Raw genomic sequence first — 26,720 nt, forward strand, 5'->3', positions numbered from 1 at the left:
TGCAGTCCATTTATTATTCGACTGAATCATAATTTTCTCATGTCATAGATAAACCTTAATGTGTAGTCAACACTTGAAGAGCATGCATACGGTATAGACGGGTAGTGGATCGTGAGGAGATATTCACTTATTTTTCCAAAAAGTGATTTTGACAACAAGCGTTCTCCAGGATTGCTGACTCCACATTTAAGTCACTAAAATGTTCTGACCCCCTCTGAAGTGTGGTAACTTGAGAGGAAATATGCAACAACAAAAAAAATCTTGGTAGCCATTGACTAATAAAGTATCTAAACTTTAGCTTAAAGCGGCAACGAGTAACATTTATATATCTTTTAAACAGCCTCATGTTTCCTCTCATAATCATAAATTACCTTTAACAGCAAACGAGACCATCAGTGCAAAGAAAGACGTTTTTATATAGTTTTTATTACTGCATTTGATCTGGTCGTACACCCAGTCCGATTTTCGGTTGCGTGCATGCTCTATGGTCACATATCCGTATTGGTCGCAGATTTCAGTGTGGCGCAGGAACGTGAATTGAGAAGCCTATGGCTCCAGGTGAGGGAAGGGGAGCGGGAGCCTTGTTTGAGACAGTTGTTTGTAGTCATAATGACTGATAACGGGGCTGAACCATCAAAGAAAAAAAAGAAAATGCAATGAAGAAAAGCTAAACGGGAGAGTGATAGGCGGGCGGGAGGGCGTTGCCAAGCAACGTATACACAATTTCACAGAGCGAACCTAGACTGCAGTATTTACTCCTAAATGAATGAGCGGTAGCCTACTAAAACACAGTTTACTTTGCCTCACCAGCATCATCAGATGACCATTATTCATCTGAAATAGTCATTATTTACAACAACATAAACACATTACCTCATCGTGATCCATAGACTACTAACTAACTGCCATCTCACGGACACGGACTCGTTCAGCTACGTGAGAGGTGCATCAACTCATTGCAATCAGGTGTGTTTAGCGCTTACTGGCATTAGTTGAAGCTGTGTCACTAACCACTCTCTGGAAGCCGAAAAGAGTCCGGTGCCCTCACACTTTCAACACACGGACACGCACCATATTGCTTCCTGATTATTTGAATCTTGGACTCCCAGCACGAGCTAGAAAACAGCTGGCGTCGTAAAAATACTACCGCTTTTGTTCAAAGGTGTCGCCAACGTGCCGACTTACTCGTAGTAGCTTTAACTAACCCATCCCATGCTTTATACTGGTCAATTTTAACCTTTCTTCTTCTCTGCGTCTTTTCTTGTAGATTTGATAACCCGGCCGCAGTCAGTCCCACTCCCACTAGACAGCTGACTTTCAACTACCTGCTCCCTATGAACGCGTGGCTGCTGCTCAACCCCTCCGAGCTCTGCTGTGATTGGACAATGGGCACCGTCCCTCTGGTAGAGTCACTCATAGACATCCGTAACCTGGCAACCCTGGCGTTCTACACTCTACTGGGCCTGCTAGCTTACCACAGCCTGCGCCACCGACACAGCTCCGCCAAGACCGTCATCATGGTGAGAGGACGTTTTGGTTCAGATTATTATATTCACACTGAATCACACTGATAAGCACACTCTGATTCAAAATGTACGATCTGCAAAAAGTTCAGTTTTAAGATAAAATCTAATCATCAAAAAAGAAAAGAAAATCAAGAGAAGAAAATTAAAAGAACCCAACCCTCCCACCCCCACAGACATGCACGCTCATACACACACATAGACACACAAATTCACACACTCACACTCTCACATACACTAGCAACATTTGTTTTTCGTTGAATACAAAAAGTAGCACTATGCTCCATCTCAAAGCACATTGCTTGAAAAACGTGAGATTGTTGTATCTTTTATAATACTTTGATAAACAAAATTAATTGAAACAGATTTTAATGTGTATCTCTACTGTAAAAAAAAATAAAAAAAATAAATTTAAAAAAAAATCTGATTAGCATTTTAGCCAATGCTCGAATGTGTCCATTATTTGCCAAGGACTGATTTTATTACCTTTTTTTTGATGATATAATCAGGGTTTTTCCTGGCTCAGAATGGGCCTTTGGGGGGTCAGTACTTGACCGACTTTTTTTGGAGTCGCGACTATGTGCAACAGTAAAGGCAAAACGTTTGTGTATTTTAAGAGGGTGTGGGGTTAAGGAGAGGGGAGTTTCTGTCCAGCTCAAGAGCATTTCAGTCAGCCTGTCAATCACTACGTAACCATGGAGCTCACTGACGCTTATGAAATCACAATAAACAACCTGTAGATATGAAGTCAAAATACTAATAATGACTAGGCCTACCTATGGGCCGGTTTCACAGACATGGATTAAGCGTAGTTCTGGACTAAATTGTACCTTCAATAGACAATCTCCATTCAAAATTCCATTTAGTCCAGGACTAAGCTTAATCCATGTCTGTGAAACTGGCCCTAATTGTTTCTAATTGATCTAAACCATGGCAATTGCAAGAAGAAAGAAACAATCATAATCATGATTATTTTGAGTAATCACATTGTGTTATCACAATTATTAAAGACAGTTAATCATTATGCATTTATTTTACTTTTAACAAGGTTTTTTTCTAATAACACCATGACTTTGGTCTTTAAACAAAGGCCTAATTGAACTGAAAACAGGGAGAATAGAAATAGGCTAAATAAGTGAAACATATTTTTAATAATTGAATAAAAAAATATGTCAAAATAAAAATAACCAGTTGTAAATGGTGTTGATAGGGCACGTCTTTTGATAGCATTAAATGTAAGGGCATGATTTATTTATGTCAAGGAGCAGGGTGGATAGGCAGTTGCATTGTAGTGTTGACAGTTGTGGTGGCAGGAGTCAAGGAGCTTTAAACTTCCTGTGTTTTTTTTATTCAGTGATTGCTTGGTCATAGACCACTATGACTCAACTTAAAGTGAATAAACAAATTGGTCGGGATGTTTAGAGGTGCAGATCAGGTCGTATACCTTTTTCTCTCTCTCTGTCTCTGTCTCGCGGTCGCTTATGTAACGTTACTCGCGTGTCCGCGCGTGACAAATCTTGCACATTATTTTAGTTTGTTGTGAGTCTGAAGTGTTTTCAGACTACACAATTAGTTTTACCTTTTATTCTCATCATCTAGAAGTTTTTCACCCCGGCAATGCGCAACATTTCCCTCCTACTCTCTGGACCAGCCGATAGCAAAATTATCAGGTGAGGGAGGGGCCGAGCAAGCGCACCGCTTGGCTGAAAGGGTTCGCTGCATTTACAAGCCTGCATGCCCCGGCTTGCGGAACAATGATAGTTTAATAACGATTATTTTGTTTTCATGATTGAGGGAAGCCGTAATTGTAATCGAAAATTAAATTCAAGTTATTGTCCAACCCCTCAAGAAGGATGACTTAAATTGGGCTGAATTTGGAGAGGTTTTAAATAGCTATATTTATTCTCAATCTTTATCATTTTGGCGCTCCTGATTTTCCTTTGGCGCTGGATAAATCCGCTTTGGCGGGCGCCAACATTTTCTCTATGCAGGAAAAACCCTGTATAATTAATTTGAGGAATGCTGCTGCACTACATTGTTGAATCACAAACTGAGACAAACTAAGGATTCTCGAGCGTACTGTACTTACCAACTTTGTCATTAAAAGAAAAATCTACTTAGATATTACTCTTCTTTTAGCATACAAGTAAATCAACTAAAAAAAATAGACAATATTAGTCTCCACAGAAATTACAAGAGACTTAGGGTGTATTCACACATGCTGTGTTTAGTTCGGTTGAAACGAACTCAGGTGCACTTCCACCTTCGGTGCGCATCTTTCAGACAGGTGTGAATACAGCAATCGCACTCGGGGGCGGACCAAACAAACGCTCCGAGACCCAGCTGAAGAGGTGGTCTCGATGCGCTTCAAAACGCACTCTGCTGCAGTTCGTTTGTGGTATGAATTTGGCCGGACTCGATCCGACCCAATTGCAGGAAGCACTGCGCCTTTTCTTTCTTTTCTTTTTTAATAAATCGCCATCAGCTTCACATTATGGGAAAGTGTTGTTGTCGCCATTGTTAGGAAGATTAGTTGTGGTTTGACCGGGAGCCCCGAGCGAAAATATTACATTTGATAATGACGCGTGCGGATCTGCGATCAGATGGAGAGGAGCGTCTCCCGTAGCCTACAGTGCCAACAGGTTCACGCTGCGCTTTGCATGAAGTGTGTGTTTTTATTGTTCTTCCCAACGGGACCGTCAATACTGTCCCCGTGTCAGTTTGGTGCTGAACTGTGCCGAACTGACACCCAGCTGATACACAGCTTAATCAGCTGTGTTTCAGTTTGAGCCTATTCTTCACGCGAGCCGCGCGTCCAGCAGCAGAAGTAGGCTACAGTAAAAATTATGTTTCACATCGTAGGCTAGAAGCCACATAACGTGGCATTGTCATAGGGCTACATATTATAAACATATGAAACAACAATAATTTGATGTTTTTCTTCTTTATTTATAGGCTAGATGTAGGCATTTTTATTATTTTTAACCCCATATTATATCAATGATAAATTCGCAGTTTTTACTTCGTTCTTCCTGCTTCTCTCCACCCCAGAATGTCTGTCCAATGAATGAATGACCTCAGATCACGTGTGGTTTTGCTTCGTAATGCTGGTTCACTTGCAAAAGGGGCAATATGAAAGTGGACCACACCAACAAAAAAAAATCCAAATTCTATTTGGTCTGGACCAAAGCAAGTGAACTAACGGACTTTCCATGTGTGAATACACCCTATATGACTTAAAGAAGTAAGCTCCTAACTTGAGTTTGTAAGGAATTAATGAGTGAGGATAATTCGTTGTGGCACCAAAAACAAATAAGCATAATTGTGCAACTGGTCCGTGGCTGTCTTACACGAAAGGTCAGTAAACTTCCTAACAGTATTGCTCTTAGCTTCAAGTTTAGGAAAGGGCACCACAAATCAACACAAAATAAACTGAATTATGACCTAAGTAGTGTTTACTCTGGTCTTTTAAGAGCATTTTGGAAGATAGTTGTGCAACAATATCATACAACATCGACCTACTTAGCGTCACTGCAATGCTGCCAGCTGTCTCACATGGGGCATGTTATATTTAATAGAATTATAGCATATTTAATAGTTTAAGTGAACACTGCCTTTTACAACCGGCTCTGCATTAGGGCTACAGCTAAAGATTAGTTAGGCATGATGATTGTCATTAGCAATGCATATGTTCTAAGTTGTACTGATATGATCTTTTTAGGAACATTTTGCCTTTTGATTTTAAATCATCCAAGGTGGAGACAGCGATTCTGGAGAACGCTTGTTGTCAAAATCACTATTTTTCAAATCAGTGAATATTTCCTCATGACCTGTCAGTACTGTGTGTGCGTGCTCAAAGAAAAACTGTTGTGAATATACAGCCGAGGCTCTGTAAACTGGTATGTGGATGTAAAGAAAGAGGGCCCACCGTAGCCAGCAACATGCTCGTTTACAGAGCCTAGGCTATGTACTAACACAGTGCACACACAATACGGGTATACAGATCTCAGAACTTTGCTACATAGGTGCAAGTGCACTGAAATAAGATGGCTCATACAGACTGAAATAATAAAAATAAAAATAAATTATGAACTTTATTCAGCACAAAACAGATACAGTACTCATAAATGGGGGGGGGGGGGGTGCAGATCAGTGGGTAGGGTGGTCGACCCACAACCGCAACTTTGGTGGTTTGATCCCCCGTTTCCCTGCCACATGTCCAAGTGTCCCTGGGCAAGAGACTGAACCCTAAATTGCTCCCGATAGTTAGCTTCTACCCTGCGTGGTAGCTGCTGCTATCAGTGTATGAATGTGTGCTCCAGTTGTAAGTCGCTTTTATCCAGCGTCTGCTAAATGACATATCATGTAATAAATGACAGTGCAAAGATACGTAAATATTTTTTTAATAATTAAACTGTCTCTTTCAGGCCCTGTCTTTTATAGTTCTGCCTTTCGTTCCGGCCTCCAACCTGTTCTTCCCGGTGGGTTTCGTGGTGGCAGAGCGGGTGCTGTACGTTCCCAGTATGGGCTTCTGTGTTCTGGTTGCACATGGATTCAAGATTATCTCAAATAAAGGGTGAGTGTTTGTCCAAGGAATAATGTTACTGCATTGAGTGTTATAATAATACTAATGCAATCTTTTGGCTATTGTGTAATTATACAATTTACTCACGCCCCTGTCCCTCAGGAAAACATGAAAAGCAAACACCCAATTTCTGTTGTGAGGACTTTTTTTGACCAGTCAAAATGACGTTTCGTCAAAAATCAGTGAATATCTCCTCAGGATCCACTACCTGTCTATACCGTATGCGTGCTCTTGAAGAGTTGACTACACATTACAGTTTATTTCTGGCACGGAAATGATGATTTGGTCGTACTGTGTGTGAGCTGAAAAAAAATCTGGTGTTAAAACACAGCCTAGGCTCTGTAAACAAAGTGTATGTAGCCAAAGGTACTCGGACCAACCCATGGTTAGCTAGCAACATGCCCCATTAACAGAGCCTTGGCTTTGTATTAACCTTGGAATTAATTAGCAGGATCGTGAGGAGATATTCACTGATTTTGACCCAAAATGTGATCGACAACAAGCGTCCTCCATAATTTTTTTTGTCCTACTACATTTTCAATGTTCCTTCGCAGACACTTGAAGAAGATCTCCTGGTTGATAATCGGAGTGCTTTTAACTATGCATGCCGTGAAAACCTTCAACAGGAATTGGGACTGGGAGTCAGAATACACCCTGTTCACGTCTGCCCTGAGGGTAAGCCAGAAAGACGGGCAGCGCTGCCAACTGAAACTGTGTGATAAAAGGAATAATTAAACAGAATAAAACCAGTTTGATAAGGATAAAGGATTGAATATTCTTTAACAAAACAAAGTGACTGTCACGCACATTGTCTGCCATTTTAGGTCAACAAGAACAATGCCAAGTTGTGGAACAATGTAGGCCACGCTCTGGAGAACCAAAACAATTATGCAAAGGCGCTGCAGTACTTCCTCCAAGCCACTCGAGTCCAGCCAGGTGAGAAACACAAGACAGGCATTCGGAAATCATACAAATATATTGACGTGTGTTTACTGGAATATGATTTCACACATGTAATAATTTAAAGGCCTACTTCACCAGTGGGAATATGAAGGTGTATTGAACTCTGAGATCCTATGTAGTATAATTGTGCAAACATTTTAGAAATCAGTTTATTCAAGCATGAGAAAAGGCAGAAAGAGTGTTTTATGGTCTCACTGTCTAACCCTACATTTTGCCCAGTAGTGACATCACAACTGGGCAAATATAGAGTTAGGATTATCAGGACAGCTGGGCCAAGGGAAGACTGAGGGTAGAAAAACCTCCTTCATTATTGTAATAGCGATTTTATAATGATAGAACACCGGTTCCTTATGGGTGAAGTACTCCTTTAAATGTCTGCCAGGGCTTGTTGAATCATTTTCCTGCGAACTGGATTTATTATTATTTTTTTTTCTCAGTCGGACACCCAATAATTATGTTGTCAATTACCTAAGCCATCGCCAAACAAGTTGACACTAAGTTGGCATATTAGCTCCACAACTCTCTTTGTATTTCTCTGTATGGCAGCGTTTACAAACTGGTGTCCCCTCCCCCCTCCCTCCTCCCGACACTGGCGCAGGAGCTCAGAAAAATCCTAAGAAGAGCCCAAGAAATGTTTCAGTTGTTGATTCTACTGCTAAGAAAAAACCTGGATGTACAGCAGAAATTTTAAAATCCAATGCGCCGTCACCGAAGGCTAACCTCAAGTAAACCGCTGATAGTGTTGTAATTACCCTTAGGGGTAAAATAGACCTGCTGGGAAAATAATATTTTTTTTATGGTTTGGGGAGACAGTTTATGCAAGTGTGTGGTTTTACGATTTTGTTTCGCTGTTATTGTTGTCATGACTTGTTGTAAAATGCCGGGCAAACTTCCACTGCAAATTACACCATCGGTAACACTAGTTAGGTGTTTCACTTGTATCTGCAAGTTCTCACAGTAATATGAGGATGTTTACAAACATAAAAGATGCCAAGTAGTAACCGCCGGCATATTATTAAAATTAGGGCTGTCAAACAATTAACATTTTTCTTTCAAAGGTTTTTTTATTCAATAAAAGCAAAGCAATTACAGTACAATGATTACATTTTTTCCCCTTTTTTCTTCCCCCGAACACACCCCGCCCATATCCCACCCCCACACCCAACCACAAACAATCCTGCATCACAAAATCAGCACAAAAAACAATACACAATGTTAAAAATGACAGAAACGAAATACACGCTACAAGAAACAAAAATAAACAATCAATATGAAAAAAACATAAAGAAATAAAATTAAATCAAATAAAAGAGGGGAGGAGGTAGCTACTCTTCTATTGTTGTTGTTGTTGTTTTTTAAATAATTTAGGAAGGGGCGCCAAATTCTGTCAAATTTATTCTCGGATCCCTGGGTAGTATAACGTATTTTCTCTAAATTCATACATGACATAATATCTCTAATCCAATGTGAGTGGGAAGGAGGAGCAGGATCTTTCCACTTGAGTAAGATAACCCTACAAGCAAGTAATGAGGTGAAGGCCAGTACCTTCAGCTTCACTTTAGGCAAGCCCGGATTCTGAACAATGCCAAAAATTGCAGTGAAAGGGTTCGGCTCAATTTGATGCTGAAGTACTTCAGAAATTGTTTGAAAAACTGATGTCTAGAACTCAGTCAAGGTGGGACACAACCAGTACATGTGAAAGAGTGATGCCGGTGCGCTCTTACAGCTATCACAGGTCGGGTCTACATCGGGGAACATACGAGCTAATTTAGTTTTAGATATGTGGATACGATGTACTACTTTAAATTGCACAAGAGCATGTCGGGCACACATGGAGGTAGAGTGTATCCGATCCAGGACTGAATCCCACATGTGATCTGTGAAGGCGGAACCTAGGTCCTGCTCCCACAGGGTTCTTATTGCCGCTAATGAGGGGCTATGCAACTTCGAAATAAGGTTGAAAAACACAGAAATTGAGGCTTTTAATGTGAAACATTAAAACATTACAGAAAGAAACACATCGACATGATTGGCTGGCGGTTTATAAGGGAATTGGGGAATTAACTTCTGCGTAAAATGCCTGATTTGCAGAAATCGGAAAAAATTTGTCTTTTCGATACCAAAATGTTTTGTCAATTGAGAAAAACTAGCAAATAGATCATTAATAAATAAATCACCGATGCATTTTAAGCCTTTTTTATGCCAGATCTTGAATGCACCATCCACCGTCGAGGGAGTAAACAAATGATTAGCTGCAATTGGGCTGAAAAGTGAAAAATTCTGCATTCCAAAATTCTTCCTAAATTGGGTCCAGATTCGAAGGGAGTGCTTAATCACGGGACTACTGTTGGGAATAGCCGAAGAGAGTGGAAGTGCGGCGCTTAAGAGGGCAGATAGAGACAATGGGCTAATAGCGCTGGACTCCATTGTTACCCAGACTGGGGCTGAGTCGTCAAGGTGAAAATGCACCCAATACACTAAAGAACGGATATTAGCAGCCCAGTAATAGTATTGGAAATTAGGGAGGGCCATTCCACCTGTTTGTTTGGGTCTTTGAAGAAAAGCTTTCCGTAACCGAGGGTGTTTACCATTCCAAATATAATTTATCATTAAAGAGTCAAGGGCCTGAAAAAAGGATTTGGGGAGAAAGATGGGGAGACATTGGAATAGATATAGGAACTTTGGGAGTAATGTCATTTTAATTGAATTTATTCTACCTATAAGAGAGAAAGCCAGAGGAGACCACTTTGATAATATTTGCTTCGCCTGATCCAATAATTTGAGGAAGTTCGATTTTAAATAGGTTTTTAAAATTTCTGGTAAAACATACCCTAAGGTAACTCAGATGATCTGTCACCACTTTGAGTGGGAGAGCCGTGTAATCAAGTTTAAGAGCTTCTTTATTAATCGGAAAGAGTTCGCTCTTACTCAAGTTAAGTTTATAGCCAGAAAACTGACTAAAGACCTCCAACACAGAAAGTGCCTCCGGTAAAGAGGTGGCTGGCTTGGCGACAAACAAAAGTAAGTCATCGGCGTATAATGATACCTTTATGTTCAATTCCTCCTCTCCATATCCCCTGAATCTGTTTGTTACCGCAAATGGCAATTGCAAGTGGTTCGATTGCAATAGCAAAAAGGAGCGGGCTCAAAGGACAACCCTGCCGGGTCCCACGGTGCAGATCAAAACTACTTGAGTAACGGCTGTTTGTTAATACTGAGGCAGAAGGGCATGCATATAATAATTTAACCCAAGAACTGAAAACAGGACCCAAACCGAATTTTTCAAGGGTGAAAAACAAATAATTCCATTCTTCTCTATCAAATACTTTTTCAGCATCCATAGAAGCAAGGCATTCTGATTCAATATTTCTGGGGGAATATAAAATTTTCATTAGCCGGCGGATATTATAAAATGATTGGCGTCCCCTTATAAACCAAGTTTGGTCGGGGGATATGATAGAGGGGAGAACATCCTCCAATCTGTGGGCGAGAATTTTAGCAAGTATCTTCACATCTGTATTTAATAGTGAAATTGGTCGGTATGATGCACAATCTAGAGGATCAAACAATTAACATTTTTAATCAGATTAATCACAGGATTCTGTGGATTAATCACGATTAATTCTACCATTCGAAATAGGCCCAAAAAATTACCATTTTCTCTGTATATTGTTGTATGAATTGAAAGATAAAGGACAGAAGGTGAATATATACATTTAAATGTAGTTTTTTATTAATTAAAAATCCAAATGATGGTGTGTAAATACTGCAAATAAATTATAATCAACTAAAACATATGCTACCACACCACACTTCAATTTGGCTGTCTCTATTCCTATGTCTTTGAGCAAATATAGCATAGGCTATAGAATGGCATTTATTTGGTGAATCCTTGGTTTTGCATTCCTGATTGCAGTTCGCACCCGCGTGTGTGTGTGTGTGTGTGTAGAAAAGGCCCCAACGTTCAGAAGTTAGTGTTTGCTATTTCTTACAGTGTGTTAAGATGTGTTTTATTCAGTGTGGATAACTGTCAGTTAGGGCCGTGACTTCAGTCGGCTGGAGAGTCTGTTTAGTAAGTTTCCTTTCTCTTCGGTCTCTTATCTCCTCGGTCAGGTGTGTGAGCGTGCATGTTACCGCAGTAATCGATCATTCCACATGTGAAACGTGTTTATTTGAGTTTATGTGAATCACCCGTGTGAGTAAGTAGCCTACATGCAGTCCTGATCGCTGTTATAAGTTATAGTTTATGCATGTTATTAACGGCCGCGATTCGCGGGTCGCAACAACTGTTGTAACGTCTCCTCAGGAGCGGAGTTTAAGCCTGTGTTTCTTTTCCTGCGATCTATGCTGCTGTGTCTGTGAAAGAAGGAAAATAAAGAGCGAATAAACCCTACCCCTTGTCTCACGCTTATAGTCTGACGTTTTTGGCCATAAGTGGTGTTCTGGCCGACACCTCTGAAGTGAAACCAGTGATGCAAGCAGATCAGCACGGTACCGGTACATCCACCAGTTTCCTCTGCTACAGTGTGTGTGTGTGTGCGTGTGCGTGTGTGTGTGTGTGTTTGTTTGCACGCGCGACCACGTTTTATGGAACTGTTCATTTGTAACAGAAAGCCGACGTTATTAGTATTAATCACACACACCTCTGAAAACTGCAGACGTTTGTTTCCTCTCGTGAACGGAGCAGAATGTTTCTCCTGTTGCTTCCGAGAGCAACAGCCGCCCGCGACAAACACAGACGTGGCCGTTGGCAGCAGTTATAGGTCCGTGGTTAGTAGCCTAGTTTAATATTAGCGTGCTGCTATGTTTGGTCGGCGCAGCTACTGACCCTGGGAAAGCCACAATGTTAGAGTGACTGTAGTGCAGAGCGGGTCGGATGCACGGGGCGGATCATTCTGCACATGCGTTAATTGCGTTAAAAAAATTAACGCCTTTAATTCCAGAAATGAATCACCCTGCGTTAAACGCATTAATTTTGACAGCCCTAATTAAAATTAAAATAATGTAATACTGTCAGGGAAATTATTTCTGATCCTTCAGATTGTACTATCAGCTTAAAATTGCAGGGATATCGTATCGTAAAGTGATTGTTAGTACTGTATATCTCCATTGTAAATCTTAATTTATTAAGTAACTACACTCTTTCAACAATACTGTCGGTGCATCTACATGAGGTAAGCCTTCTGTGATCGCGCATGGATTTTATACCTTCTACTATAGGTCCAAGTTTTTTCTTAGCAGTAGTATCAAAAACATTTCTTGGGCTCTTCTTGGAATTTTTCTGAGCTCCTGCGGCAGTGTCAGGCGTTGACACCAGTTTATAAAAGCTGCCATACTGAGAAACACAGAGATAATATTGTGAAGCTGACAGGCTTAATCAACTTTGTCTCAACTCGTTTGGCGATGGCTTGAACCAAACATTAATTCAAATGAAAAAGTTACGCACTATAGCTTTTAAACGTCTTTGCAGCTTTTCTGTTGTTCTCCATAGCTTAGTTTCCAGGAAGCCCCCTGTCGGCTGAGACATCAACACTTCACAACAGGCAGAGAGTTTTTTCCCTTTTAGATTAACTATGTAAACACATTATCCCGATGAGGATGTCCTGCCCAATCAACAGTTCTACTTCCCCAGACTGAACTCTTTCAACTTGTGTTGCTTTTAAGACCCTAAAAAATGTTTTCTCTCAAATATACAATTTAAATTTGTAATGTTTCTTATTCTTTATACTTACCATACTTTTTTTTATGTTAAAAGACTGTGGAAGACTACTTGTTAAAATATGCCAAAATAGACGGTGTCAGGTAAGGTAAAATGGAGCCTAAAAGAGGAAAAGACTAATCTATATTTGAGTCTGTGGGTTTAGTTTGTAGAATTGTTCTCTGTAGCTTTTCTTATTGTGTGATTTTTGCAGATGACATCGGCGCTCACATGAACGTCGGAAGAACGTACAAGAACTTGAACAAGTCTAGAGAGGCGGAAGATGCCTACTTGGTTGCTAAATCCCTCATGCCGCAGGTAACCTTTTGTGTGTGTGTGTGTGTGTGTGTGTGTGTGTGATCTTTGGCAACAAGTATGGTGCAGACTCAAAATGTTGGCAATGTTTGATGTTCAACCGTTGGAATTCCTAAAAAATATCTATCTATCTATAAGATCTAAGTGGCGGCTGTCTACTGCTAAACTTCACTCGACTGAATATGTTTGTTTGTTTATTGCTGTCTTGCCTTGGGCACCAAGTGTAACGACACACCTCACTGACTCCACATCGGGGCTAGTTTTGACATGCACCCGTTGAAATGTAAGAAGCATCTGTCTCCTGTTTTACCAACTAACCAATTATCCCTTGCATGGTGTGGCAAAATGGCGGCGAGCTCTTTTGTACTCTTGGATCTATAATTTGTTTTATGTTCTGGTTGAACATTTGCCATGACAGAGATCATGAGCCGCCAAACACACAAACCACCCACGCTCGGAGAGTTTCTTTCCCATGCCACCTGAAGTCAAAATGAATAAACCGGGGTGCTCCTGTGGCGTAGTGGATAGAGCACGTACCATATTGGCTCCGGCTTTCGTTGCAGTGGTCGCAGGTTCAAATCCAACCCGTGGACCTTTCCTGCATTTCATCTCCCCTCTCTCTCTCTGTCTCCCCATTTCAAATCTGTACCGTCTAATAAAGCTTGAAAATGCAAAAAAAAATATAAAAAAAAATAATTATAAACCGCCATCGTGCCATCAACTTTCACTCCGCTGCAATATCAGGGTTGCCACGGTCATGAACTTCCTGGAAAAAGTTGGGAAATTTGAAAGAACTGAATTGGAACGAACGTGTCTGATCATGTGTGAAATAATTCATAGAATAACAATTCTTTAGAATCTAACGTGACATACAGTACAGACAGGTAGAGGATCTTGATGAGATATTCACATGATTATCTCATCAAGTTCTCCAGAAGCTATGACTCAGAAACAATTGTCTATTTTTAAAATACTATGATTAAACCAACTGTCATTAGACATGTTACGATTGACAATATTCCAATCTTTTAAAATTCTCTTCTTTTCTTACATGTTACCAAATCAGTAAAGCCATTGACTTCTGTGTTGACCCCCTCCTCAGATTATTCCAGGGAAGAAGTATGCGACGCGTGTGGCCCCCAACCATTTGAACGTTTACATAAACCTGGCTAATCTGATCCGGGCCAATGAGTCCAGACTGGAGGAGGCTGACCAGCTCTACCGACAAGCAATCAGCATGAGACCAGACTTCAAACAGGCCTACATCAGCAGGCAAGATTTTTAACTTTGAATGAGTCACACAATCTTTAAACAAGTGTTATCAACCTTATTTCTTTTGACGCATATATATGAATACAATAGCTTCAATTGTTGAGCAGTCTCTTCTAAATGTGGAGTTCCACATTCAAGACACTTTATATTTTTAAATTATAGTCGTAAACCTAAAAAAGCACAAATTGAATTTTCCCATGGACACATTTTGTGTTGTGTAGCACAGTGAATCTAAACTTTCACTAAAATCAAGTGAAATTGTAAATCATCCCTCATGTAGAATATACAGTGTAATGAACATAATTGTACTCCTGATATACAGCCGTGGAAATAATTAAGAGACAAGTCTGGATGTGTCTTCAATCTTTGTCTACTTATTGGAAAATGCTCTAAGTGACAATATTTTTATTGTGAATTTGGTAGAAATGTTGTCAGTAGTATATAAAATACAACTATATAAAATGTTCATTCTACTCAAACATATGCCTATAAATAGTCAAGCAAGAGACACTGAACATTTGGAGTGGTCTCTTAATTTTTTTCCACAGCTAGTATGTTTATGTGCTTTTAATTAATTGCATTTCTTTGGCTCAGAGGGGAGCTACTGCTAAAGATGAACAAGCTAACAGAGGCCCGAGACGCGTACCTGCGAGCTCTGGACCTGGACCGCACCAACGCCGACCTGTGGTACAACCTGGCCATTGTCAACATCGAGATGAAAGAGCCGTCAGAAGCCCTGAAGAACTTCAACCACGCGCTGGAGCTCAACCCGCATCACAAGCTGGCTCTGTTCAACTCAGCACTACTCATGCAGGAGTCCGGTGAGTTAAAGGAATACTTCACCCATAAGGAACTGGCATTCTATCATTATAAAATGTAGGGTTAGACAGTGATACCATAAAACACTCTTTCTGCCTTTTCACAGGTTAGGATGAACCGATTTCAAAATGTTTTGCACATTTATACTACATAGGATCTCAGAGTTCAATACACCTTCATATTTCCATCGGTGAAGTAGGTCTTTAAGGCCTGCCAGTTAGTGTTGTTTTTGTCAACAAAATGTATGACTAAATATCGTCGTCAACTAACCTTTTTCACGTGACAGTGACGAGACTAGACGAAAATAGTCACAGATAATATTGACTAAGAGAAGACAAAAATGCTCAAGACATTTAGTCGACAGAAACTTGACTAGACTTAAAGAGTTTAAACGTGACTAAGACTAATAAAAACTAAAATTAAAGTTTGACAAAAAGACTAGACTAAAACTAAAATTAAAACAGGCCGCCAAAAACAACACTAGTCTTCCGTATCTGGAATTGCATGTATTCTTGAGTCTATAAGGTAAAAATAATATAATAAGATAAGATAACCTTGTTTGACTTGTGAAATGGGGGACTTAAAGAACATTTTGATTTTGGCTGTACTATACTAGGTACTTGTACTATATTAACTGGGTTAAATACAATTGCATTACTAAAAAGACTAAAATACAAATGTCATTGACTAAGACTAGACTTAAATGTCATCAGTTTTTGTTGACTAAGACTAGACGAAAATAGTCCCAGATAATTCTGACTAAGAGAAGACTAAAAAGCTCAAGACTTTTAGTCAACTGAAACTTGACTAGACTAAAAAGAGTTTAAACGTGACTAAGACTAATAAAAACTAAAATGACAGTTTGACACAAAGACTGGACTAAAACTAAACTTAAAACAGGCCGCCAAAAACAACACTACTGCCAGTGTCGTGAATTTTTTTTACTTAAGTTCAGAACTCAAGTACATGCACTTCACTACTGTCCACCACTGCCAAGTTTGAAGTGAGTGAGTGATTGAGTGAGTCAGATAATAGTTAAAATGCTGAGGCATTTTTATAGAGTGCTTGGCGGCCTTATCAGTGCAGGAGTCACTAGTGCTGACTCCTGTTGATGCATTTTTAATATTGTATTGTTGTTGCATATTTGAAATAAATCATTCATTCATTCATTCATAGGAATCACTACTCGGCCTTTATTTAAGAGCCTTGTTCATGCTAACTGCTATAAAGAAAAGGACATAACCTGGTATCACCTTTTGAGGGTGTGACCAGGTTCTTATGTTGCAATATACCCTGCGTGTACTGGCACATTGCTTTTGTAAATCTTGCCTAAGTGGTCATGCACTCTTTACAAAGGGCACATTCCTGCTGCAGGTTATTGCAAGTGCACCCTATCTTGACATGTCTGTATTCTTTTTCTATAACAAAATAGATAGAGAAAGGTGGCAATAGTTCTTGTGAACTGGTGGATATCTTTTTTTCAGAACACTCACCTGTGTGTGACTCAACCTTTGATACACAGCTGTCAGGGTTATTCATTGTGACTAAATCAACACAGAGGTTTCAAACGGCTCATTTGTTTCACTTAAAATAACACACATTTGTTTGCCTCACACTAGTGTTGTTTTTGGCGGCCTGTTTTAAGTTTAGTTTTAGTCCAGTCTTTGTGTCAAACTGTCATTTTAGTTTGTATTAGTCTTAGTCACGTTTAAACTCTTTATAGTCTAGTCAAGTTTCAGTTGACTAAAAGACTTGAGCTTTTTAGTCTTCTCTTAGTCAGAATTATCTGGGACTATTTTCGTCTAGTCTTCGTCAACAAAAACTGATGACATTTAAGTCTAGTCTTAGTCAATGACATTTGTATTTTAGTCTTTTTAGTAATGCAATTATATTTAACCCAGTTAATATAGTACAAGTACCTAGTATAGTACAGCCAAAACCAAAATGTTCTTTAAGTCCCCCATTTCACAAGTCAAACAAGGTTATCTTATCTTATTATATTATTTTTACCTTATAGACTACTATAGAATACATGCAATTCCAGACACGGAAGACTAGTGTTGTTTTTGGCGGCCTGTTTTAATTTTAGTTTTAGTCTAGTCTTTTTGTCAAACTTTAATTTTAGTTTGTATTAGTCTTAGTCACGTTTAAACTCTTTAAGTCTAGTCAAGTTTCAGTCGACTAAATGTCTTGAGCATTTTTGTCTTCTCTTAGTCAATATTATCTGTGACTATTTTCGTCTAGTCTCGTCACTGTCACGTGAAAAAGGTTAGTTGACGACGATATTTAGTCATACATTTTGTTGACAAAAACAACACTACCTCACACAGCCTGCTTCCCTCCATTCTTATGATTTTGTTCTTTTAAAATCGATATATCACTATCTCTCCATTTTTATGCTGTCCTTTTTTTCTCTCGAGTGCTGTCCTCTGTATGAGGTTATGTAGACTTAAAGCAATAATGCGTAACTTCTGTCGCCCCTATAAAAATGTACTGTCGGTAAGCCTTCAATGATCCCGCATGGATTCTTTGCCTTCTGCTGTACGTCCAGGTTTTTTCTTAGCGTTGAAGTCAACAACTGAAACATTTCTTGGGCACTTCTTGGGATTTTTCTGAGCTCCTGCGCTAGTGTCTGGGGGTGACACCAGTTTGAAAATGCTGCCATACTGAGAAATACAGAGAGAGTTTTATGGAGCTGATAGACTTAATCAACTTTGTGTCAACTCGTTTGGCATTGGCCTGAATGTAACCGACGTTCATTCATATGAAAGCAGGTTTTTTAGTAGTAATTGTAGTAGTAGTAGTAATTGAATAGTGCATTGTTTACTCTCAGCTATTTCTCAATGGCAATTAAAGTTGCACAATGGATCACAGTTTGCTGCTGCGCTAAGATTGTGCAAACCCTATTGGCAAGTACAGTTTCTCCTGGAAATGCTTTGCAAACAACTTTAACTAAAAACATATTTTGCATGTCCAGATCCAGAAAGCTGTGTTCAATGTCAACACATTGTAATTTCTGATTTTCTGCAGCAGGTTGTCCAGGTGCACACACACACACACACGCGCGCGCACGCACACACACACACACACACGCACGCACGCACGCACGCACGCACAACGGGGCAGAGCTCCAAGCATTCATTGTTCTCATTCCTCACATTACTACATCCGTGACTGTCTTTGTTCAACTTTTCTTGATTCACCACGAATGGCCTCCAGCAATTAGACTCTTCCACTTTTGGGGAAAGTTCAAATGTCTCAACGAAAACACAATCCGGTTCTCAACAGACGATATACAGACAGACTCTAATCCGCACCTTTTTTAAGGTCTTTGACCTGCATTTGGCAGAGCTGGTATTTCACACACACCAGGAAATGTGGCTGTGTGTGCTACGCCTGAATTAAGAATTTCATATTTATTTTGTTATTCTTTTCATCAACGTGGTGGTGACGCAAGGTCAGACCATGTTTTGGCTCAAAATCTGACCTTAATTTAAATAAAATGTATCCCATAACCCATACTTTAAATCTCTGTAAACAATGGGGTAAGGCTGCACACTATATTGTTGTTGCGAATGTTGATATTGCATTATGTATCTCAAAGCCTGCTTGAACTGCAAAGCAGAAATATATTATTTAAGTATTTTAATTGTCGCTAAATATATAGACATTGCAATTTTCAACAATGTTGTAGCATGTTATCCTGATATTGTGTGGCCTATGTAGTTAAAAAAAATCAGTATTGGATTGCATGATTATTTGACACCTGATTTGATCTCTCTGCTTTCTGTGTCAGGTGACTCAAAGTTCTGGCCCGAGGCAAACCGCCGTTTCCTGACCTACGTGGAGGAGGAGCCCGAAGACGCTAACGGCTACTTCAACCTGGGCATGCTAGCAATGGACGCCAACGAGAACGCAGCGGCCGAGCGCTGGATGCGTAAAGCCATCGGTCTGCAAGCCGGCTTCCGCAGCGCACTGTTTAACCTGGCGTTGCTCTACTCTCAATCCAAACGCGAGATTGACGCGCTGCCCGTGTTGGACGAGCTTCTGCGCTACCACCCGGAGCACATCAAGGGCCTCATCCTGAAGGGAGACATCTTAATGAACCACAAGAAGGACACGCGCGGCGCCAAAGACTGCTTCGAGCGCATTCTGAACATGGACCCCACCAACGTGCAAGGCAAGCACAACCTATGCGTGGTCTACTTCGAGGAGCGCGATTTGCCACGGGCCGAAAAATGCCTCGAGGAGACGCTGGCTCTGGCGCCAAACGAGGAGTACGTCCGTCGACATTTGAATATCGTACGAGGGAAAATGGCGGCCATGAGTGCGGCGGGGCGACCGCTGACCGCAGCAGTGGAGGGAGCCACCGTTTCAGCTAAGGAGGATAAGCCAAAGAATGTCCAGGAGATTGTTGAGGAAGGGAGGGTCCCTGAAGCTGTTGGGAAGGTTGTGAATGGGGCAAGGAGTGAGAAGAATGCAAGGAAATCCTCCGCAGAAAGTCTGGGAGGCGTGGGTGTGGGCCTGGACCAATCAGAGCCCTTGGCCAGCAGCCAGTCTGACAAGCGGACTAAGGGTAAGTCCACTGAAGAGATTGAAGATATAGAGGAAAAACGGGCGGCGGCCTTGAAGAGACTGGAGGAGATTGAGCGCATTTTGAGTGGGGATTGACATTGGTTGTTATTTATAGCTGGACTACTTTTATACAGCTCCCTGGGATAAGACTGCATTTTGCCCACCCCTTAGAAATGTGTTATAATCTACAGCTGCATCTAAAAAAAATTTGAATATCAATGAAAAGTTTTTATGTTATTTCATTCAAAAAGGTAAACTTTCATATGTGAAATGAATCTAGACTAAACATACTTTTCAGAAGGATGACGTTTCTGTATAATAAATCCTTTCTTTTGGATTGGTTTTATGTAATATTCCTATATTTTGAGATACTGGATTTTTTTTATTCCGTGAGCTGTGAGCCATAATCATAATTTTTTCTTAAAAGGCCTGACATATTTCACATTGTGTAATGAATCTGGAATATATGAAAGATTCTCTTTTTGAAGATGTTTTCCATGATATTCTAACTTTTTTAGATGCACCTCTAAATTGTCATTTTATATGTCTTTGATTTCTTCATGTGTTTGCGGGCCGCTCTGCACCGTTCTGCTTTTTTAACACTAATCATATAAAGGGAATATGTTTGATATGCACACGAAAACCCATGTAACAATAAGTACAAAAACACAATTTGGGATAATCCATACAAAGCTTGTGGCGGATGTAGATGCCAATGTGTGTGCTCAATCTGAATGTGATTTCACATATTGTAGTTATAAATATTTGTTTTGTTTATGTCGTCATTGTTTATCACTGGATTTTTCTTTGCGGTGTGACTCACTCCAGTTTGTTATTGTTTTTTAAAAATAAGAATGATTGTATCATGGACAATTAAAGGAAATGACACGTTTTCCCAGATTTCCTCAAGGCAGGATAATGTATGTTTAGTTTGCGCCTCAAAATAACCTAAACCACACAGAGAGAGAGAGAGCAAAATAACCCCTGGCGTATGTTCTATAATCTTTATTGATCTCACTTGGCGCTTCCTGCCAATACATCATCGGCCTCTTTGCTCACAGCTGCCCTCCCCGTGAAATTTCATTGTGATTCTATCTAAACACTATTATCCCACTGTGTTTGTCATATTACCCCCTTTGCAGCTCCGCGCCTGTCTCCTATCCTCGTCTCCACTGAGCGGTACAGTTCGGGCAACGGCAGGCATATATTCGCATTTTCACCGTCAAAAGTTGGGAAGGGTACCAGAATAGACGAACCATGTTGCACCTATTTTCGTCACCCTTTCTTTGGGGTACCAAGCGGTTCCAAAAGGGTGGAGCTACACACTGCCGTCCGTTGATTGGGCGAGAATAGTAATTTCCGATATCCCTATCTCTCTCTATCCGAGAGATAGAGATAAAACCGCAGTGTGTAATCACCTCGGCAAGAGTGAAGAATCCTATGTTTATGTCAAATTCTTATTTTTAATTGATTTAATTAGTGAGCAACACTGTTTCCTGCTGATATGGTCATTATAGTTACACAGCCTACCCTACCTACCAAGGAAGGGTACTGTCAGTCTCAGCAGTGGAAACGCAAGCCATATCTAGGGTTTACGTTCTTAAACAAACCAAACCGTGCCAAACTGAACCGAACTGTACTGCTCAGTGCAAACAATGCATTACACATCACAGTAACAGGCACTTTTGAGACAAATCTTGTGTTTTTCTGGTTTTCTTTCTAAACTATACCATAAACAAACATTGCCCTCGACCTGGAAAGTTTCCCTTTTATGTGACGAGACACACACACACACTCTTCCTCAACGTCAGGCTTTATCATGTGTTCTTAATTTTCCTCCAAAAGCTCCACGTAATTATCTTGGTATTCGCTGAAATATAATCCCATGTGGCTAAGTCTTTGTAGTCAAAGCCTTCTGTATTATTCACTTTTGTCAGCATTGTACAGCTGTGGTTACTCCGCATCTTCTATGTTTTGACTAGAAACATTTAAAGCGGTTGTGAGCCGATTGATTACACCAATTAAAGCTATAGCGCGTAACTTTTTTTCATTTAAACGAATTACGGATAGTATAAAAAGTATGAAATATGGGCAAAATAAGTTACGCACTATTGCTTTAAACTGGTTGAGAGCGATTACATACATTAAAACTTGAAAACAATATGCACACATCTCTCCTGCTCCCATTTCCTCAGGCCTATTTTGTTTTTCTTCTATAACTACACACCACTTAACTAAATACTTACAACATCATGTACGGCACATTGCCTGCTTTACAAGAGGAGATTTTTTAAACAGTTTCCTGCTCCGATTGAGGGCTGTGCTTGCAGAAATACAAGGACAATTACTTATCATTTAAACATCAAACTGAACTGTTATTGCACAGATAGCAAAAAAGCGAAGCCTCAATGGTTGCCTGACAACCAAGAACTAATGAGCAGACCTGTCATTATAGGTCAGCAGTGTCAATATATCACAGCCATTACAAAGCAATTTTAGAATGGTTAGAAATATTCCATTGATTTTCCTGTTTTTGCTTGACAGTGCAATATATATATATTATTTTCACTACACTGTGTTGGTACTAAGGAGCCTTGCTATGCATCGACTTTTTTTTATCCCTGAGATTTAATGTGCATATATTATTTACAGTGTATCCAGTGTTATTTATTTTATTTTTAATTTTTTCTATCATGCACTGCTGCAAATGCTGTATACGTTTCTGTTTATACCACTGACAGTATGCTTTAAATTCATGGTGCATTATTTCTGTCTACTAACTTTCAACGTATCTACTACCACTACTAAAAAAATGTCGTAGATGCTTTTCACTTTTATAACCCAGGCCATGTCCGTGTTAAAGATATATGAAATATTCACTCAACTGTCTTTCCCCTTGAAAACAAAATAGGTTCGACTTTGAATGAGGAAGTATCAAGTTTGTTTGCAATATTTTCTGTATCACCTAATTTTACTGAGTGTCGGATATTTGTACGATTTAAGATTTTTTTTGTTTATTTTTTTTATGCAATAGCCCTTGGTGGTGGGTGTTAAGGTTGATAAATAAAGTGAGATGAAAACTCAGTTCTTTTCTTCTGTGTCTGTCGTCAACATGTTTGTGCAGTATTCCTTATGGTACATGGGGTGGGGAGAGATCATGTCCTCCTGTACTGCATTTCATACCACACACACGTCATTACAACCCGTTACTTTGAAAAATCCCTAATTGAAATCCAATTTTCCAAGGTTCTTGCTGACTACGGGCTATACCCGCGTGGTCTTAAAAAGCATTCAAAACAAAACATTGATTTTAATATTCTCAAAAATAAGAGCTAAAAAGTATGAAGTTCCACCGATAAAGTATTGAACTTCCTTTACAAAGTTCTTATGGTTTTTGTTGGATAAGATAAATACTTGGAGAGGGATGGTTATTTGACAAATCAGCACTTTTAGATTTTGATATTAAGAGCATATACACACTTCACAAATCTAGTGTTACAGTATAAACTGTACATTTAAATGTCAATACACAGCCTATAGGCTCTGTAAACTGGTATGTTAACAAAGGGGGCCCGGCGTAATACAACACTGGCTTTTTTTTCAGCGCAAGGTAAGAAAAGGCAGAAGATCATGCAGCAGAGATATTCACTGGTTATGACAAAAAAGTGATTTAAAAGTGTAATACATATTGATTTTGCTTTCAAACTTCACAAAAGGACATAAGCATGCTTAGATATATTTTGGAGTTGTGCACTAAAAACATCACAAGTGGCTAGTGGAACATGGGGAAGAAGTCACCCCACTATAAGTAGTTTTTGTCGTGCTGTGACAATGTTATTCCTTTTTCATGGTATTTGGATGGCTGCTGAAAGACACAAATCAAAACTATCTCCCCAACTATACAATTTAGTGGTGTGTGTGAAAAATGTTCTTTTGTGAACTTTTCACGTACGGATCAGACCCACATAGAGCCATGTGTCTTTCATTTTAAAAATATGTTAGGGTTCTAAAGCATGAATCAGTGAACAATGCTACACCCCATCATTCAGTTCCTCACCTGCTGCCATGTATTGGGTTTGAACTATTGAGTAGTTGGTGATGGCTGAGTCTGTCAGTCTAGGCCAGATTTTTTCAGTGCGTTGTGTTTATAGACTGGGTATGAGCCTTAAGACAAGCCAATTCCCACTCTATTTCATGAATGTCCTCCTGTAGATCAATACTCCACACCTCCAGTTTTTTGAAGGAGGATTTTTATGAAATCTTTTAACAATAATTTATACAGCAAATAAAATTCACATCTACCATTTATGTGGGATAAAATTAAATCTTCAATCTTAGACAATGGATGTATACTGTATAGAGTACAACAGATGCTTAATGGTGGATAAGATTAAATGTTTCAGCTGTAGATATTTATAAAAAGTCATGTCATATTTCCCACACAGCTCATTTATACGATATTAAGTTGCCTTCCACATACAAATCTGGACGTTTCTCAACACCTTAACCCATTGATGACGGCTGCTGCGTGATGCCACATTGTATCTCCTGCCTGATGCTGCGTCACGCAGCATTGTTACTTTATCTAATTTTCATGGCGTGCGCAACATAGAATGCACCGTCATTGGTTCAAATACACATGAGGTGGGTTTTGTTGATTTTTTAAGACCACGTGACCACCCAAAAAATTTGTGGTTTGCCGAAAATCACGCCAATCAAAAAATGTATTGTAATGTGTTGGTTTGTAAGCGCTAAGGGAGCATGTTTAAATAAAACCTGTGAACCTTAACTTTTAAATTTATTTTATTTCATGTTTCTATGTACTACACAGGCTTAGATATTAAGGTGTTGGTAGACTTGACAATTCATACTATTTTTTCAGAAAACCCTCAGGCATTAAGGACATGCATCCTAGATTGCAATAGTCATCAATGGGTTAACCACATCTTAAAGCCACCATCTGCTCTCCCAAGTCTAAAACAGCTCTGGCCCCATTTTGGGGTTAACTGTGACTAAAGGTGTGTCGCCCACATGTTGGTGTGAAGAGTGAAATAGGCCAGTTGAGATATCCATCATCATCTTCAACCGCTTATCTGGGTCAGGTCGCGGGTGCAGCAGTTCCAGCAGGGGACCCCAAACTTCTCTTTCCAGAGCCACAGTAACCAGCTCTGACTGGGGGATCCTGAGGTGTTCTCAGTGTGGAGAAATAATCTCTCCACCTAGTCCTGGGTCTTCCCTGAGGCCTCCTCCCAGCTGGACACTCCCCCAGGGAGGATCCTTACCAGATGACCAAACCACCTCTACTGGCTCCGTTCTACGCAAAGGAGTAGCAGCTCTGCCCTGAGTTCCTCTCGAATGACTGAGCTTCTCACCTTATCTCTAAGGGAGACGCCAGCCACCCTGCTGAGAAAGCCCATTTCGGCCACTTGTACCCGTGCAATCTTGTTCTCGGTCATGACCCAGCCTCAATGACCATAGGTGAGGGTGGGAACGAAGATCTACCGGTAGATAGAGAGCTCAACTCTCTTTTTTGTGGTGAAGCGAGGCAAAAATGCCCTCGCTGCTCCGACTCTCCAGCCAGTCTCACGCTCCATTGTTCCCTCTTGCAAACAAGACCCCAAGGTACTTGAACTCCTTCACTTGGGTTAAGAACTCATTCCCTGTTGAGATGGTGTTTCTAAGAAAGGGATACTCTTTGACTAACTTTCTGACATTTTCTGAGTATAAATAAAGCTCAAAGGTGCCATGTGTAGAATCTATTGAATTTAAGATGTATTAAGTTATTCATTCTATAGTACTTCTTGGTCTTCCATTTCACCAGGACACCCACTGCATATAAAACGCATATGGCTTTAAAGTTTGTCCATTCTGTGCTACTGTTTAAACATAGCGATGCAACATGGCTGGCTGCTGTGGTGACCCGCTGCTGTGTAGATCATCAAACATTTCAGCTCGTAAAAAACTCTGGTAATTACATAAACACATGAGACTTTCAAAACTGTGTGGGAGTGAAAAAACAACAGAGAATCAAAGAGAGAAGTTGTCAGCACCTCTAAGCCGATCTGTCAGCTTCACTGGAGCACAGTGTAACTGTCAGCCTGTCAGTTCCAATGTGCCTTCCATGCGTGAGTGACATGCTGTTGGACGCAACACCTTGTTTGAGGGATTTCTGCTCTTCCAACATACCTGCTGAGCAAGCGGTAATCATCTGTAAAATGCTACGCTTCATCTAAAACATTTCTTTTTCTCGTCTTGGTTTGTGTGATTTGTTCTGCATCAACATGAATGAATGACGCACCCACACGCACATACTCTCTCTCTCTCTCTCTCTCTCACACACACACACACACACACACACACACACACACACACACACACACACACACACACACACACACGCACTCTCAGCAAATATCCGACTGATAATTCTACAGCCAATCCCCAAACCACAGAAATGCAAGCACAATATTTGCTTATTGGCAATCTGATTTGGCTTCCCTTTTTGCTTCTAGGAAGGACATGATAGTAATTAAGGTAGTATGTTGCGAGTAGTTACTGTTACAATTATACTTCTTACTTATTTACTATGTACAAAGCTCACACGACTTAGACATGAGACCTTGTCCAATGTGCATGTTGAATCTGGAATCACTTATGTTGCTCTTTAACATGTTGCTAAATTAATGTTCTTATATATTTATTCACTGATGTATTATGAAATGGATCATTATTGTATTGACTGTCAACTTTAATGCTTCAAAAGAGCTTAATCTTTTAAGAACAGTCTTTAAAGCACCTCGTCAAATGGAATCACATGCTGCTGCAAGTTCTATCTATCTATCTATCTATCTATCTATCTATCTATCTATCTATCTATCTATCTATCTATCTATCTATCTATCTATCTATCTATCTATCTATCTATCTATATCCATCTATCTATCTATCTATCTATCTATCTATCTATCTA

General features: G+C 39.9%; 1 protein-coding gene across 1 annotated transcript in view; it reads left to right on the forward strand.

Moving 5' to 3' along the window:
• Positions 1–22,792, forward strand: part of tmtc3 (transmembrane O-mannosyltransferase targeting cadherins 3) — a 43,531-nt gene extending 20,739 nt beyond the window's left edge. Inside the window, exons 7-14 of the mRNA XM_080028568.1 lie at positions 1,268–1,520; positions 5,951–6,099; positions 6,663–6,783; positions 6,933–7,044; positions 12,984–13,087; positions 14,187–14,356; positions 14,951–15,177; positions 18,972–22,792. Of these exons, the coding sequence (XP_079884694.1) occupies positions 1,268–1,520; positions 5,951–6,099; positions 6,663–6,783; positions 6,933–7,044; positions 12,984–13,087; positions 14,187–14,356; positions 14,951–15,177; positions 18,972–19,846 (2,011 nt within the window). The 3' untranslated portion in view covers positions 19,847–22,792. The remainder of the gene's footprint in view (positions 1–1,267; positions 1,521–5,950; positions 6,100–6,662; positions 6,784–6,932; positions 7,045–12,983; positions 13,088–14,186; positions 14,357–14,950; positions 15,178–18,971) is intronic.
• Positions 22,793–26,720: the final 3,928 nt, after the last annotated feature.

The sequence above is a fragment of the Ammodytes marinus genome (genome assembly GCF_949987685.1).
Source record: "Ammodytes marinus genome assembly, chromosome: 5".
Taxonomy (NCBI): Eukaryota; Metazoa; Chordata; class Actinopteri; order Uranoscopiformes; family Ammodytidae; genus Ammodytes; species Ammodytes marinus.